This window comes from Patagioenas fasciata, chromosome 2 (genome assembly GCF_037038585.1).
Source record: "Patagioenas fasciata isolate bPatFas1 chromosome 2, bPatFas1.hap1, whole genome shotgun sequence".
Taxonomy (NCBI): Eukaryota; Metazoa; Chordata; class Aves; order Columbiformes; family Columbidae; genus Patagioenas; species Patagioenas fasciata.
In genome coordinates, this window is record NC_092521.1 from 75,133,183 (window position 1) to 75,149,174 (window position 15,992).

The 15,992-nt window shown below is 35.4% G+C and overlaps 1 protein-coding gene across 1 annotated transcript in view; it reads right to left on the reverse strand.

Moving 5' to 3' along the window:
- Window positions 1-15,992, reverse strand: part of ABCA13 (ATP binding cassette subfamily A member 13) — a 196,093-nt gene that overhangs the window by 146,286 nt on the left and 33,815 nt on the right. Inside the window, exons 12-19 of the mRNA XM_065832060.2 lie at window positions 15,592-15,686; window positions 15,170-15,346; window positions 14,566-14,771; window positions 12,864-13,000; window positions 10,907-11,024; window positions 4,297-8,991; window positions 3,101-3,207; window positions 1,012-1,130 (exon numbers count right to left, since the gene is read on the reverse strand). Of these exons, the coding sequence (XP_065688132.1) occupies window positions 1,012-1,130; window positions 3,101-3,207; window positions 4,297-8,991; window positions 10,907-11,024; window positions 12,864-13,000; window positions 14,566-14,771; window positions 15,170-15,346; window positions 15,592-15,686 (5,654 nt within the window). The remainder of the gene's footprint in view (window positions 1-1,011; window positions 1,131-3,100; window positions 3,208-4,296; window positions 8,992-10,906; window positions 11,025-12,863; window positions 13,001-14,565; window positions 14,772-15,169; window positions 15,347-15,591; window positions 15,687-15,992) is intronic.

A 15,992-nucleotide genomic window follows, 5' to 3' on the forward strand; every position in this document is an offset into this window, starting at 1 on the left:
AAGTTTCAAAGTGAAACGAACCTTTGTATTATTTTTATTTTAGACTCACCATTTTTATTTTTTAAAAAAAAAAATGTTCTAAACATCAGTTTCCATTCTACAAACTAAAATATCTGGATAGCCATACCCAAAGTTTTTTTGGTATTACGCATTGTGTAATACTCACTTTCATCTTTTCTCCTGAATATTCACATTTCTATTTTTGCAAGGGGTTTTTTTAATATTTGCATAAGTAGGTAAACAGAAGGGTAGAGACGACAGAAATGTATTTGTTCTGCAAAAGTCTACTTTGAGATATGAGTGATGCCTCTGACCTCTGTTTAACTTAAAACATTGCCTACCTGGACATTTTGCTGATATGAACAGCAAACTAGCAGAGCAGTTTCATAAAAATGAGGCAAATTCTGTAGTAAAAGCACGATGTCAGTATTTTGTCTGTGTGCACACGTGTGCATTACCTAAAGGACTGCTTTCAACTCTGAATGAGTCTCTAAATGCTGAATGTTACTCTCTCCTGCTGGTAATTCCATGCACAGTTAAAGAAAAATAGACGGATCTCAACTGGTAACCACAATTGCTATTTTAGCTTGAATAACTCTGGTCAAGTTTATTTGTATCTAACTTGATTTCACAGCTGTTTCTGTGAAGATTTAAACATGTAAATGTAGTCTGATTCATGAAACTGGCAGTATCACAAAATTTAAAGGAATTAAAAATTGGCTGCTCTTTGGTATTGAATGGCAATTTAGTTTTTCTAGTTATAGTCACTCTAGTAATTCTAGTTCTATTTAAAGCTTTTGAAGTTCACCAATGTTAACTTAAGGAATTCCTTCTGGGTATAGCCATCAAAATCATCATGGCTACACCCATACAAACCTCAGCTTTGTATAATCACTGTGGAGACTCATCATTCAGGCAGTAGGGAAAAAAAAAAAAAAAGAAGAAATTTCCATTAGGTTCCAAAGTTTAACACGCGTAAAAAACACTTGTAGGTGTGGAAACCACTCAGACCTGATAATGATCTTGAACCAGAGTAATTCCTTCAATGACAGAGAGGAGTAAGTGACTTGTTAATCCATCTTTACACTTTGTAACAACACAGAAAAGGTTGCCAGTGACAACTGGTTCTTCTGTAAGAGAAAATGTCCAGGCTTAATGAGTTAAAAAAAAAATAATAATAAATCACTGTAATGAGATGAAAAGATAACCAAATAATACAGGACAGAAACGTTTTTAAAAGCAAAGAAAGTCTGATGTGTTAAGGCACTGAGGAATATTTCTGGCTAAATTTATTTATCATTGCAGAGGGCAAGAAGGGTTCATTTGATTCAATTTTCATTACTCTTGTTCACTACACTTTCCCAATCAATAATAAGAACAGCAATACCTGCTACAGAACCAGAGAAGAAAACTTAATTTTTGCTCTTCGTAAGCAAGAAGCATAACTTTGGGAAGCTCTATATATTAACCATATATACCTTCTCCTTGGGCAGACTCCCCTGATCCTATTTCCCTGTAGAGATATCAGGACATTACTAACCCTCCAGTGAGTGACTTTCAAATCCCAGCTGTACAGTGAGGAAAACAGCATTACATAGTCATTTTGCATATCTAGGAATAAAGAACCCATATAGGGTGTATTTATCACCGGATCATCCAGTGGAGCAAGTCTCTACACCCAAGCTTGCATCCTCCATATCCCTGGAAAAAAGCTCCATTCCCCTGTCTGTAGCGGGCTTGCACATGGGATATCAGGGAAAGAGTTTGGCTTGACAGTTGACATCTGGTTTATGGAAGGATCAAGTTTGGTTTTTCCCCCATGCTTCCTTCCTTATGTTTGGTTCATAAGTCAAGAAGGAAGAACAATAAACATTCAATACTGCTTCTAAAACAAGCAAACCTTGATCTTGCTCACAGAAGTAATACAATGCAACTCAGTAAGGCAAACCAAGTCAAGCAGTTTTCATCTTTTTTCATTAGGTTTCATAATATTTTCTGTATTGAACGAAACATTATGAAACATCCCTGGTGACCAGAATATTGAAATAAGAATGATAAAAAAATTAGCAATCTCAGTTCTCATAATCAATAGACTGTTCCTTAGAGATCAAAGAAAGGTCCCAGGTACCTGGCACACATTTTCAGTATCACTCATTCTGGAGTCAAAATTATTACATTATTACTGTTTCACTCTTTGGGAACTACATCAGTCACAGAACAGTGGAGAAGATACTCAGGACTGGGTTGTGAATCACATCTTCTGTTTTCTTTGGAAATGAAGTTGCCGTAAGACATTAGGAATCTTATCCCTTGTTCTAGAACTATATGTTAATAGTTCCTAATTGCTCTTTGCAAACAATTCTAGGCATAGTTGGGTCAAAATATGAAGTTCGAAAAGCAAAGGCTTTGGTTTCCCCAAAAAAAAGCATAATATGAAATTACATTCATAGGTCTATACAGAGCTTTTCTTAAAGTTCTCATCTTGAGGGCCGATATGCAAGAAATAAAACAAGCTCAGCATAGAAAAATTTGAACAATCTGTTGAACATGAAGTTATTCAGCTACACTCAGCCAATCCACTGGCTCAACACAGCCAGAAGTGGGAGGTACCACTTGCTGCATTTTTCCTTTCTGTCAGTGAAATGCTGCCTCGGGCCAATTCTGGCTCATCATAAAAACCTCTGTGACTACTCAGTTCACTAGCTCAAAAGAAAAATATCTGATTAAAAAAGATAGGACAGAACCCAAATGTGGACACAGTCTTCTGCTGCGTTATTGAGTCAAATCAAAAAAAGGGATGAGTTCTGGTGTGGCATAGTAAGTCCAGGAAGGGAAAGAGCAGAAAGCTAAAAATGAGAGAAGAGGAACTGCAAGACCTCCTGCTTTCACTGAGGTTTTAATAAACATGACCACTTCAGAAAGAAATCATTCCTTTTTGTGATCTGCCTCGAATTTTTTTTCTGTGTCTCTGTTGGTTTAATTTCCAGGCATCAGTATACTTGCCTGGTTTGACATCACCCAAATTGACCAAAGGTTGCTCAGAGTAAAGCCTTAACATTATAGTACTAATACCCATACAGTTACTACTGTGGTAACCAACCTGAAAAGATTTTAAGAACATTCAAAATTGTAAACTGCAACTTGTGCAACAGTAGAACATCAGCAGGATGTAAATGTTTCTGAAGAATCTTGCAGATTGTAGATGCCCTGTAGTAAGATTAATAAAAAAGTATTATTTTCACAACAAGGGTACCACAGAAAATTTTAAACAAGCAACTATGCAGAGTTGCAATCTTCAATGGTCCATATAAGGATTTCAGTACTAACAGTTATGTTTGTCTGAACTGTTCCAAAATCAGAACACAGTAATTCCATGGGGGGGTGGGGGGAGAGTGTAAGTTAATGCAAACAGGTTTTCGTCATCAAGGAGGCAAGTCTTTCTTAAGACCTTAGGACTGCTAGAAAGTACCTTAGCAAAATAAGCAAAACCATAACGGCTCTAGAAACACTGAGAACGCTCAGCATGTACTTCGAGTAACCACCTTGTGGGATTCACTCAATGAGTGTTACTTAAATGCAGCAACTCCAGTCTAGAAGTACTTCCATTAAAGAAGTTGTCAGCAAACATCTTACTGACGCAGAGTTTCCTCTGCTGCGGGATGACATTTGATTTGAGTAATCTGGTCAAAAAAAAAAAAAAAAAAAATTTCTCTTGATCTCAAGGTTCCTTCAGAAAGTGTATTTGCTAAGCTGAACAATTTAACACTATAGATATAGCTCCAAAAGGGGCATCTTGTTTGCATAAGTCCTCAGCAAATTTAAGTTAAAGACATTTCAAATCCAGTATATTCACATTTGGAAATAGAAAGGAGGAAAGAAAAAAATAAAAAACCTCACACCACAAAAACATTAGTCCCAAGCATTCCTTAATATTTAGCTTTGTAGCCAAAATAACTGTTGTCCACCAGTAATTGTGGAATCAGTGTTTAGACCTGCAAGGATTTTAAAACACTAGTATCTTCAATTATTTAGTTCTATAATAATTCCAAAGAAATCACTCTGAGTATCCATACAGATGACTAAACACATCAATAACCTGATGTACACAACATAATGTGATAGCAAATATGGCTCGTCTGAACAATAAAAGTTTATACAAAATACTGGTGTACTCAAAAGCACAAATCTGATATGAAACACTAGTTAGCTTAATAAAAATTTTGATTGAGCTGTTTACAAAGACCCCTTCTGTCATTGCCAGCACACTGTCAGAATGGATACATAGGAATCACTCACCTCATTTCTGCCATTATATCCTTACGCAAATCCTTTAATAAGAAGGTTATTTTGTTCCTGTCATGATCTGTGGTAGACTGAAATACCATTTGCAGAGTTCTGTTTTGGGACTGAGTAGAAACTTCTCTATATTGTGAGTTATCAAATAATGCATCAATGAAGTCAAGTATCTGAAGCCAAATATTGTCTGTATGCAGAGCTTCTTCTATAGCAGCAAGATCAGCAATTATATGAAGGAGACTGTTTATCAAAACTGAACTAGCAGTATGGGTATTATTCAGTTTTTCTCTGCTGAGAAGACCATCACCAAAAAATATGCCAGAATAATCTTCCTTAAACTTTTTTTGGAATAGTTCCAGAAATTCAATAACGTCTTTGACAACCAGCAGTAAATCAATTGATGAATTTTGATTAGCCATAAGGAGCATTAGAGCATGCATTATTTTAGAATAATTTTTATTGTTACACTCACATAGAGAGCTGTTCACAATCTCTAGTATGTCTTCAAAACTTCTTAACATAGCATATACAGATGATGTATTAAACTGCTGTATTAAAACATCAAAAGCCATTGAAGAGGACTGCCCAGTGGCTAACCTTAGTAATTGAAACTCTTGGTCTATCACTGCAAGTAAGTGTCTAACATTAAAATTCACCAATAAATCTTCTATGCTTGTAACTATAGGAAACCAGAAGTTCTTAAAGTTATCTGATATATTACTGTTTCCATTTAAAGCTGATAGTATCATAAGCATTGAGTAAGTCTGATTTCCAACAGAAGACAGCGTCATTAAAGGCTGAATTGTAGAAAGAAAAGAAAGGACAGCTTCTGTATCCAGGAGTCCGGAAACTTCACTGGTCATATTCTTAACATTAGTAAGAACAGTGTTTGTAAGTGATGTTCTCGAATGTCTGCTCAAATTTAAACCACCATAAAGATCCACCAGTTGTTCAAGAACACCTTTGGCCATCTCTATTTCTGCCACTGGTATACTGCCCAGTGTTTCCAAGATTTGTAAAGCCACTTGGCTCTTCGGTGTGGAAGAGCAGTTGATTGAGTACGTATTATTCTCCTGCAGTGGCAGAGCATAGAGGGAGAGCTCATTCCAAAAATCTAGCAGGCCTTTGAGAACTGAGATATTCACATGATGGAGCTCAGAAAACTTCAAAAGAATAGAGTTCCATTCTTTGATCTGATTAAAAAAGCAAGTCAGATTATGAGTGATATCCATCTGAAAGTCTTCCATAGTGCATGAGGAACTGTCCTCCAGAGTGATAAGCTTGAGCTCCTTAATGAACTTGATGACCGCACTGTAACTACGTGTAGAATTGCTATGCACAAAGTCACAGGGTTTAAAAATGGGATCACTTTGAGGTGTTGCTGTTGTGAGAGTCCAGCAGAATGCTGCAGAAAAACAAATTGAGACCTCTGCAGATTCGTTAGACAGATCTGTCAGTGTCTCCAGTAACATTAGAAGACTTTCTACTTGATTGGAAAACTCCTCTTCAGTAAACACTGGCATTTTTTCTTCCTGAGTCAGTGCAAAAGCATATACTTCAGTTAGCGCTTCTGTGATGTTTTCATGAGCTACTCTTTCTGTAAGGCTGACCACATCAAAGAGGAGATGGACCATCTCTTCTACATCATAGAGTTCATCTTCTTCAAAAAGTCGTGTTATTAACCATAAGCCAGTCAGGTTCCAACTACACAAATTGTTCTCAAATGTATCCCACCAGTCTGTTAACATTCCTAACTCAGAGTTTTCAGTATACAAAGGTTTGATATTTGTAAAGAAGTTATCTAGGCTCCTCTGGACTTGTTTGAACTGACTTATCAAGAACTCAACATCCATGTTCCTCATTTTTTGCACCAGGGCTACCATATGATTTAGAAACTCTTTATCGTCTCTAAACCGAAATGCAGTAATATTAGAAGACTTGAAAATTTCAAGTGCTTTCCTTACCAGTTCAAAATTCAGAGCTGCTGTTTCTATCAGTTTCTGGAGAATTTTTTTTTGTTCATCTGGCAAGTTTGAGTCAAGTTTACTAATCACATCTTGAAAGAACTCCATCAACAAACTGGTATTTTTCCCACTCATGAGAGGTTTGATCTCAGTATCCAAATGAGAGGAGATGTTTTCTTGGATTTCAAAAGTTTTATTTTTCAGAAGAGTTTGAATTTCTGTCAAAAGTTCTAATGATGAAAGACGATCATGGTGAAAAGTATTAAGAAACATCCTTGATGTCTTGTTAAATCCATGGCGTGACTGACTAAAATGGGTCTTATTTGGTGTATACTGCGAGTGCTCCAATAAATCACTGACAACCATTTGTATTTGCCCTCCAGAGTTATTTAAAAGTGTAAAAATAAATTCAAGCACATTAATGTTATCTTTTACATAAAATTCAGGTAGAATAGATTTTAAAGTTTTTGCTATAATATTGAAATAAACATTTGCACAAATCACATCAGAACCAGTTAGGGAACATTCAGGAAATATCAAATTAAAAATCAAATTAACGAAGTCCACCACGCTCATTAGTTTAGCGTCTGTTTCCACGTTTCCCAGAGATTTCAGCAGAAATAAAATATGTTTTGCACTTTCGAGATGGGAAGGTGACTTGTATTTTTCACTGAGATTACTTAATCCACGTATCCATCTGTTACAAACCTCTGCTTCATCCACTCCACTATAAAAGTTTAGAAAGTAATTAAGATGAGATAAAAAATTTGTTTGTGAATGGCTTGTGTCTTTCAGAGTATTGTCCAAAATAAGTTGGGTAATATTCTGGAAAATGCTGATACAAGCCATGTATTTGCCTTCAGGTACACTTATTAAAAAAGCAGTTCTGTCTTTTATCTCAGTGATAATAAATCCAAGTTCCTTTTGGGAGAGCTTAAGAATAGTAGAAAGGGAATTTCCAATGGAAAATACACTAGCACCCCTATCTTCTCCCTTGGATCCTCCTGAGATGAAAGTATCAAGCCAAGAATTCAAAAACTCTTTATTGGCAACCTTCAGCATAGATTTTTGTAATTCAGTTATCATGACTTCCATAATTTCTAACACACTTTCTAAATTTTTACCTTTAAGCGAGCTTGTGACATCAACTTCATTGTTAAATACACTTTGAAGATTAGCAAGGAAAGCTTCAAAATCTTTCCAGTCATTTAAATCATCACTTCCTTCAAATATTATTTTTAATAAATTCGTTGCTGCTCTTGTAGCTTCAGCAATAACCATAGCTGTATTATTGCAGAGTTGGATATGAGTTGCATTCAAAAGACTTTCAGAGAGATTTGCCAAATCACTTCTTAGACAGACAAAAAAGGTTGAATTCAAATTTAAGATTTTGGATGCTTCTTCAAAAATCTCTGTCCACATTTGAAGCCATGTAAAAGTGCAGTGCAAAGCATAAGGCACACTTACCTTATCTCCCAAGTCTGTTATATTAGACAGAACACTGTCCAATGGAAGCAGAAATAAGTTGTAAAGTTCTGATGAATCATCTACAGAAGTAATGTTGGACAGATAAAAATCAATGCACCCATTATTAACCAGGCATTCTGAGGAGATATCAAGAAACTGTTCCAAATAACAAAAGGCCTCTGTTTGGAGCTCTTCATCTATAAACAAAGTTTTAAGGCTGGTCAGAGTGTTATAAACAACTTGCATCTCTTTTGTTCCTTTATGTGCAAGAGACTGGGCCTGAAATTCTGTGTAGTTGTAAATGATTGGTAACTTTTCACAGAGAGACTTACTGGTGAAGTTCCAGAGAAGATCAAAAGTTTCAGACAGAAAATCAAAAACTTGGTCCTTATCTTGGAAATTATGCCATACTTGAAAAGATGAAATCTCTTTTGAAATCTCATAAAGAAACGTTAACAGAGTGCTATTGCTTGCAATATTTAAGAACAGATCATCATTCTGATACAGAGAGAAAAGTATTGGAACAATACTTTTGGCCACAGTAGTACTGTTTAATTTTTGGAAGTTTTTGAAGAAATTGTGCACAATTTCCCCTAATTCTTGCACTTTATAGATTAAAGTTGCATTTGAGAGTAATAAAGAAGAGGCATTACTGACTCCATGAGTTGTGCTGAAAGACACATTGACATGATCATCAGTCACGGGTCCAACCCCATGGAGATTCCTGAGGAAGTTTTCACCCAAGTGTTTTAGATGGATTGAATCATTATTTAACTCTGGCAAATCAGTCAGGATGTTTTGGAGTAATAGCATACTTCTATTAAGGATTTTATTTTCTGTAAGAGAAGATAAAATTCTAGAAAAGGTCTGCAGTACCTTGTCCTCTTCCACTTGACTCAAATGAAAGAGACTAGAATTAAGTTCATAGAATACGATTTTTACTATATGCCAGAAAACTTCTGTCTCTTCTTTCATCCATAATCTCTGAAGAGGCTGGAAATTTTTTTGTAGCTCATTATGGAGTTCAGAAACTGCAAATGAGAAATTGGTGTCAAATTCCTTCCCCCCAGCAAATTTTTCCATAAATATAATTGTGTTATTCAAGATATTTTTGATTAGAGACTGGTTTGAAGAAGTTGAGAAATCAAACATTATAATTTCTTCTATGACTTTTAGAAGCCTAAAAATATGATCCATTTCCTTTTCACCGGAAATCCATAAGTTTTCATCATTCTTCAAAAACTCTTTGAAATATGTCAAAATCCTGAAAAATGAAGCATGAGAGCTTTTAAGTTAGCTACCTAGACGGCAGACAAGAATTGGTTAACTATATATTTTATAATATGGTTCTATTTATTTAAAGCAACTTCAAATATTATTTACATAACAGTCACAAATTAATCAGCACAAGAACTGAAATAACACAAATGATGATCACTTTGGCTTTCACAAATGTGACAAAACTCCCTGAAAACTCACAGCTATATTCAAATTAAAACCAGAATGTAGGCAGCTAGGTTAAATATATGTGCATTTATCAGTAATTATAATCAGGCTTGTAAGTCACAAAGAGTCAAACACCTTTAATTTAAGTACATTACTTTTTCAGCTGCTGAAAAGAGCAAAGCTTTTATGCTCCAAAGACTCATTCTTTTACATTATAGAAAGCATAAAAAAATGACCAAAACCTCTAACTCTTGCTGAATTTTGAAGATTTTTTTATTATTGGAAGCCAAAACATTCCCGTTGACCAACTGACAGGTGAACACTGCTATTTTAATATCTAGAAAAAAATCCAAAACATTAAGCTGCAGTGAAAAACTGAATGCTCCAACTGATGTTTCCATTGTGTCAATACTATTTATTAAAAGAAAAAAATGTTGACTAGCTCTGTAAGACTGGTCAAGATTGAGGTGCATGGAAAAAGGCTTCAAGTTGAAAATACTTTCTCCTTAAATATGTTTTCTTTTAATAGTTAAAAATCCACAACACACCATTAAAAAGCTTTGTGAGGGAACTTCTGTGTCAATTATTACTGGAATGGCTTTTGTAGAAGAGAAACCAAGATATCAAGCATTGAAAAAAGAAACATTCCTCACATAGAATCTCTTTCCTAGACCTGTTCAAGTCAAAGAAATACCTCTGCCTGTATAGCAAAGATAATCCAAACAAGTCAGGTGATTTTTTTTTAGTACTACCGCATAGGGGAAATAGTGCATACTCTTGTCACAGCATTTAAGATCAAATCCAAATCTTTCCCCCAGCAAATGTGTCTGCATTGATCTTTATAAACAAGTTGGGAAAGAGCAAAAAAGAAAATTGATTGAACTCTCAAGATGTCAATTTGCATTCTACTTTTAACTTCCATTTTGTTTTTATTGTAGATATCAAGAATAGATAAAATTTTGAAAATCCAAAACAGGAGTTCTTTGCTTCCAGAGCTCATTTTAATCAGGCTGCTAAAGTCGCTGTCAAGTTCTGATTGAATGAAAAGCATGGCATAATCTGTTGAACAGTGGAGGAAATATTCAAATTGTGCCATTTACAAAATTCTGATTCTTCATCTTTCATTGCATTGATAGTGGTTATTTCCATTTGCTAAGTTAAAAAGGGATTGATTTAGCAGAGAGCTAATTAGCAGTATAATTAGAAATAAAGTTCGAAGTCCAGAAATGTAATTCGTATACTGTTCTTATCTATTAACAGCTACAACCACCAGCATAGCACAGCAAATAGTTAACAGCAGTGGCAGCATTCGATAATTAGTCCGAAGTTGTTGGATAAGGGATATTTTTTCTTTTTTTAAACAGAGCGATGATAACATGATTTTGGTTTCACTCTTCATCTAGACATTAGCAGAACTATAATGCAAGTAACTTAGTGACAAGAAGCCCTTGTAATAATACATCGGAATCATCAGGAGTCTATCACTTTGTTTACTACTGATAATACATCAGAAATTGAGATGTTCTTTAATGCTTCTGAATGACAGCAACAAAGACATATCTTTCTTTACAGGATTCTATTCCTTCCCAGTAATACTGAAAAACAATAGGTATTTGGTGAAAAAAAGAAGGGTATTTATGTCCAAGAATTAAAAAATTCCAAAGTGGAGGTAGAATAAAGGATTTCTGGAAAATGGTTAAACAAAGAAATTATGCTGACTAGTTCAACCTTACCGTGCCCAGGAAAAAACTGAGGAATAATCTTGTAGGTCTTGTAGAAATGCTAAATAATGACCTAGGATGGTCTCCAAACTAAGCTTTTGTCTAGAACACAGAGATGCTTCTAAACTATCTGTAGAGGCAAAAAAAAAGAACATCAAGAGGCAGATTAAAAAAAGGTTTATGAACCCATGTATGAACAACTTGCTCAGTTCCCACTGAAACAACCTGAATAAATCCTATCAGATTTCATAGAGCATGAATGTGTGCAGAAGGAGAAATATATTACATACATTTTAAAAGAAGTAAACATGCATTTTTTATTGAAGTGTTTGATGTTATTTCTACTGAATGATTTAAAGGAATGAAATGTACAATCAATAAATATCAGCCATACATAAGGCACACCTGTATTTTACTTACAGAATTGCTTACAGAAAAAAAAAAAAAAAAAAAAAGGAGAGGGGAGAAAAAGAAAAATGGAAGATAGCTTTTGAATTATATATGAACTGCACAATGAGTTCAAATAAGATTAGTGTTATACTAGAGTTTACTTAGTTCTGTACTCAGCACTGAAATGAATGTTAATACTACTTCTTCCTTGGAATTTCAGTAAAGAGAAAACAGTTCTGTGAAATTCACTATTACTCCCCAGATAACTGAAATATCTGGAACTGTAATAGATTACAAAGCCTGTACAGGCAATTCATATTTCAACAGTTTGTTTCCCAAACACAATCCTTTGATTAAAAAGTACGGTTTATTTTTGCACACATTCCATAGTTGCCCAGTTACTGGTGAGGTATTCAGTACATTTCTGATTACCTCAACCGAGAAAAAGAACAAAGGGGAAAAAAAATAAAAGTGTGTTCTGAAAAACAGATCTCTAGCAAGAACAAGATCCTTCACTGGTCCCAAGAACGAGCTTTAAATTAAATAAATAAATAAATAGATAGATAGATAGATAAATAAATAAATAAATCAGTCAATGATCTCTGTCCTTCAGAACCTGGAAATACAAGTGCACAAGTGGTCAAAACCAGGAGAATTTGGAGCATGGTGAGAATGCTCAAAGGAAACAAATAGGTGATATTAGACAAGGTAATTTTTTAGAGTTGTTTGGTTCAGCCATATTGCACCCTGATTTCACAGAATCACAGAATGTTTGGGGTTGGAAGGGGCCTCTGGAGATCATCTAGTCCAACCCACCTGCTAAAGCAGGTTCACCCAGAGCAGATCGCACAGGAATGTGCCCAGGTGGGGTTTGAATGTCTCCAGAGAAGGAGACTCCACAACCTGTTCAGTGCTCTGGCACTCTCAAAGTAAAGAAGTTTCTCCTCATGTTCAGAAGGTACCTTTGAAGCTCCACTAAAACACTGAGAACAGTAATGCAAATATTTACTGAGAAAGAGTTTTGAAATGGAAGATGTCCCATTCCTCAGCATAAATCTCAGACATTTCAAAGTTTTCCACATATAATAAAAAACTAGTGCATTCCAAGAAAGCTAACATCAGATGGTTCAGGACATCCAGAATATCACAGGACAACTGAGATGAAGGAAATCAAGCATGAAGTCCTTGCTTAATATGAAACAATCCTAGAAATGCCTCTACTGGGTGACCAGCTAGTCTGGTCTCTCATTGATATCCTAGACTTAAGAAACCTTCCTGACAGAACACTATAGTAAAAATAAAGAGTCCAACTCAGTTCGACTAGTTGGAATTTTACCAGTAGAAATAGCTGACCCAAAAATTTTCCAGCTGACACTAAATTCACATCTATTTACTGGGGTCAGTCTCTGTATATAAGTTTTCATCAGTTATGATTCAGTCAGCTGGTGAATCCTAAGGCTGATGCAAACACAGAGATGTAAAAATCATCACTTTTTCCCTTTCCAAGGAATTCCGTACTCTAAACCAAACAGGAAACCATCAGAATAAATCTTGTGCTGTGCAGTAGCTGTTTCCTCACCTGATTGACCTCCTGAGCCTGCTTCCTCGTTCATGTATTGAGCTACTTCGCACATCCAGCTGACAAAAGCTGCTAAATCCTTCCAGTATGGGTTTCCCTCAAAAGCAAAGAAAATTTCTTCAAGTGTATTATTAATTCTGAAATGGCACAGAAAAAAAGGCTACCATGATTAAACCAGCGATTTCTTTCAAAGTCAAATTACCTTGTCAACACGTGCTGTTCCTCTGTAAATCTCTAGCTAAATTCTATTGCTACATTATGCATACAGATAGTCCTATTGACTTAAGTAAGAACTGAGGCAGGTAGTGAAAGAAATCAGCAGCATAGCTATCACATCACTCTAAGAACAACTAGAATTTACTACACAGGTTTGTCAGCAGAAAAAAGAAAAAAAAAAAAAGAACAAAAAAGAAAAAAGAAAAAAGTGTTTTGGTTCAAAAAGCAGCATTCAGTTTTAAAACTGAAAAAAAATAACAAAAAATGCTTCTTTTTCTCCTGAAACACACGTTTGCACTGAAAAAAACATTGCTTTATCCTTGAAGAACAAACAAAACAACAACAAAACACCTCACCTAAAAATAACACTGAGCTTTCTTGCTCCTCAGTGTTACTTAAACACAAGCCTTTATTCCCAGGGGCCTTTTAGCTCTACCAGCGGTTTTGATGCTCAAAAAAGGAAATGTAATCACCAGTCCTTCTGGTGATTTCATAGTCATTTAGAAATATGGAGGAAGGGAAGGCAATCAACCGTTGACCAACAGTAAAAGGGACAGGAAAAAGGACATACATTTTCTAACACCTGTTATTAATATCTGCGGATTTAATCCTTCCCACCAGTGCAGCTTGTGGAATTCCTGAGAGATTCTTGAATGCTTAGAACTAATAGTTTTACTGCTTTAATAACAAACTCTTCTGTCAAGTTTCTCATATGCATACGTAGATAGTTATCTTCTATAGAGTTTTAAGTTTGTGACCTAGGTCAAGTATAAATGCAACTTCACATTAAATGCAGTTGGCTTATGGTTTACATTGCCAAGCAAGAATAATAAAAGCGTATCCCATTTCAAAGTATTTAACTGATATACAGATTTGACTCTAATATACTCTGATTTAACATCTTCAAAGCTTGAAATTAGTAGAATTATGGAGTCTTTGCAAATTACAATCAGCTTAAAAAGATTAATACATTTTCTGCCCAAATAAAGGAACAATGACCCCTTGATGTGTTCAGAAAGCAACATGAGGCCACAATACCCCTCCTAGTGCACTTTCTAACTCCTCTCTCTTTAACATTTTCCTTCATCTCCCAGAAGTCTTTTAGTTCCCAAGCACCCTGAGCAGCAGAGTGCCAGAAAGGTATGTACCAGGAAGCAGGCTGTGGATGATGTTTGGATATGAGAAGATAAAAAGGGAGAATAGGCTTTTAGAGGCCTAGACACCTGCCTAACATCAACCTATTTCCTGTCCTCCCCCACTAACACTACTACTAATGGGGAAAAAAAAAAAAATAAAAATAAAAAAATAAAAATCAACCTTTACCTTCCTGTTTGTGCTTATAGAAAATTGTTAACACTGGGTGGTAATCAAAAGCAAAAACCAGGTGTTTAACCTTTTTATTTATTAAGTTCCTGGTTATAATACCTTAAACCAGGTTCATACCAGTCAGGATCATTACATATTAATAGGTATATAAGATACATACAGTGAGAAGAGAAGCTGTTCCTGACAAGAGCTGAAATGGACATCGTCCTCAGATGGTGCCTCTGTGCTCAGTGATTGATTCATTTCACAATAATAAGCATAATTTTTGGTTAGCTGTTCTTCTATTTCTTGCCATCCCAAATAATCCTCCGTTATTGAATCTGGCAGGCTCTGTCGTCCCTGAGTTACTTTCTGCAGAAGCATGATCTTTGGCATTAAAGAAAGCAATATTTGAAACCAGTAATATGGAAACTCACTTGAGACTTTGGCCCTGCTTCTTAGATTTGCAATACTGATGATATCGAAATCCAACATAAGATGGATTAAATGAGCAGTCTTTCAAAACACCTCATCTTTTTCTGGAAAACACAGCTCCTTAGTATGTATAAAATGTCATATCCACCCAAGAGACTCTGCAGGATCACTTGTGCCTTGTCCCCAAGCACATTTTAATCAGTTTAAACAATTAGCTACCCTCCACTTATTAATAGCAAACACTAAGTAAGTAGTAAGCTACAACCCCTGCTAATTTATTTAGTTTTGTAATAGTAATATAAGTAAGGTACTGCAAGCTTTAAACATGAAAATAATTCAGAAATACTTACAGATTCATTTAGTGACTGGACCTGGTTACTTAGCTTGAACATCACCTCTGAGCCATTGCCAGGGCACACATATATTGCTAAAATGTCGATGTCATCTGAGTCCTGTGGAAGTCTCAGGGTCTTCTCAAACATTTTAAGCACATCATTGCATATATAGGAAGCATTGCTCATCAACATCTAAAATTTAATTAATATATTGTCATTTTTAAAATGAACTCAGAGTGAAGGATCAGATCTAATTCATACTTCAAATGAATCCTCAATATGAAATGTCAAAAGACAAAAAAGTACAAAGTAAAGAGGGACAAAAATGCTGCTGAATACAAAGTGAAATACTCTACTTAGGAAATACTTTTTATTGCCCAAAATAAGCCTCTACAGTTTTATGCAAATTCATATACAAATATTAAACAACAACATACCTGTTTTATCTCCACAAAAAGCTTTCTGATGTCTAGATGAATTAATCCATCTCTTTGGGCAAAGGGAATAAGCTTTCCCAGGCTATACAAAGCTTCTGTAAGACATTTCCCCCACACACCCCATAGAAAAAAATATTTAATCTATAGAATAATTCAAGGGCAGTATAGTAGGCAGCATTCTTCCCGGAAAGAAAACTGTGCATGATATGGTTTAAAAATACAGTAGGCATAAATGTTCCACTTTGGCTTATGTGACATCCCTCCCCAAAGCACTCTCATTTTGCACAAAATATATACACAGTTGTACTCTACATTCCTGAGGAGCAAAGACTGCTTCCTTCCTCCACCCCCACTGAAAAAGGCTCATCAAGACAAGGCAGAAAGAAGAAACCAATTTTCTT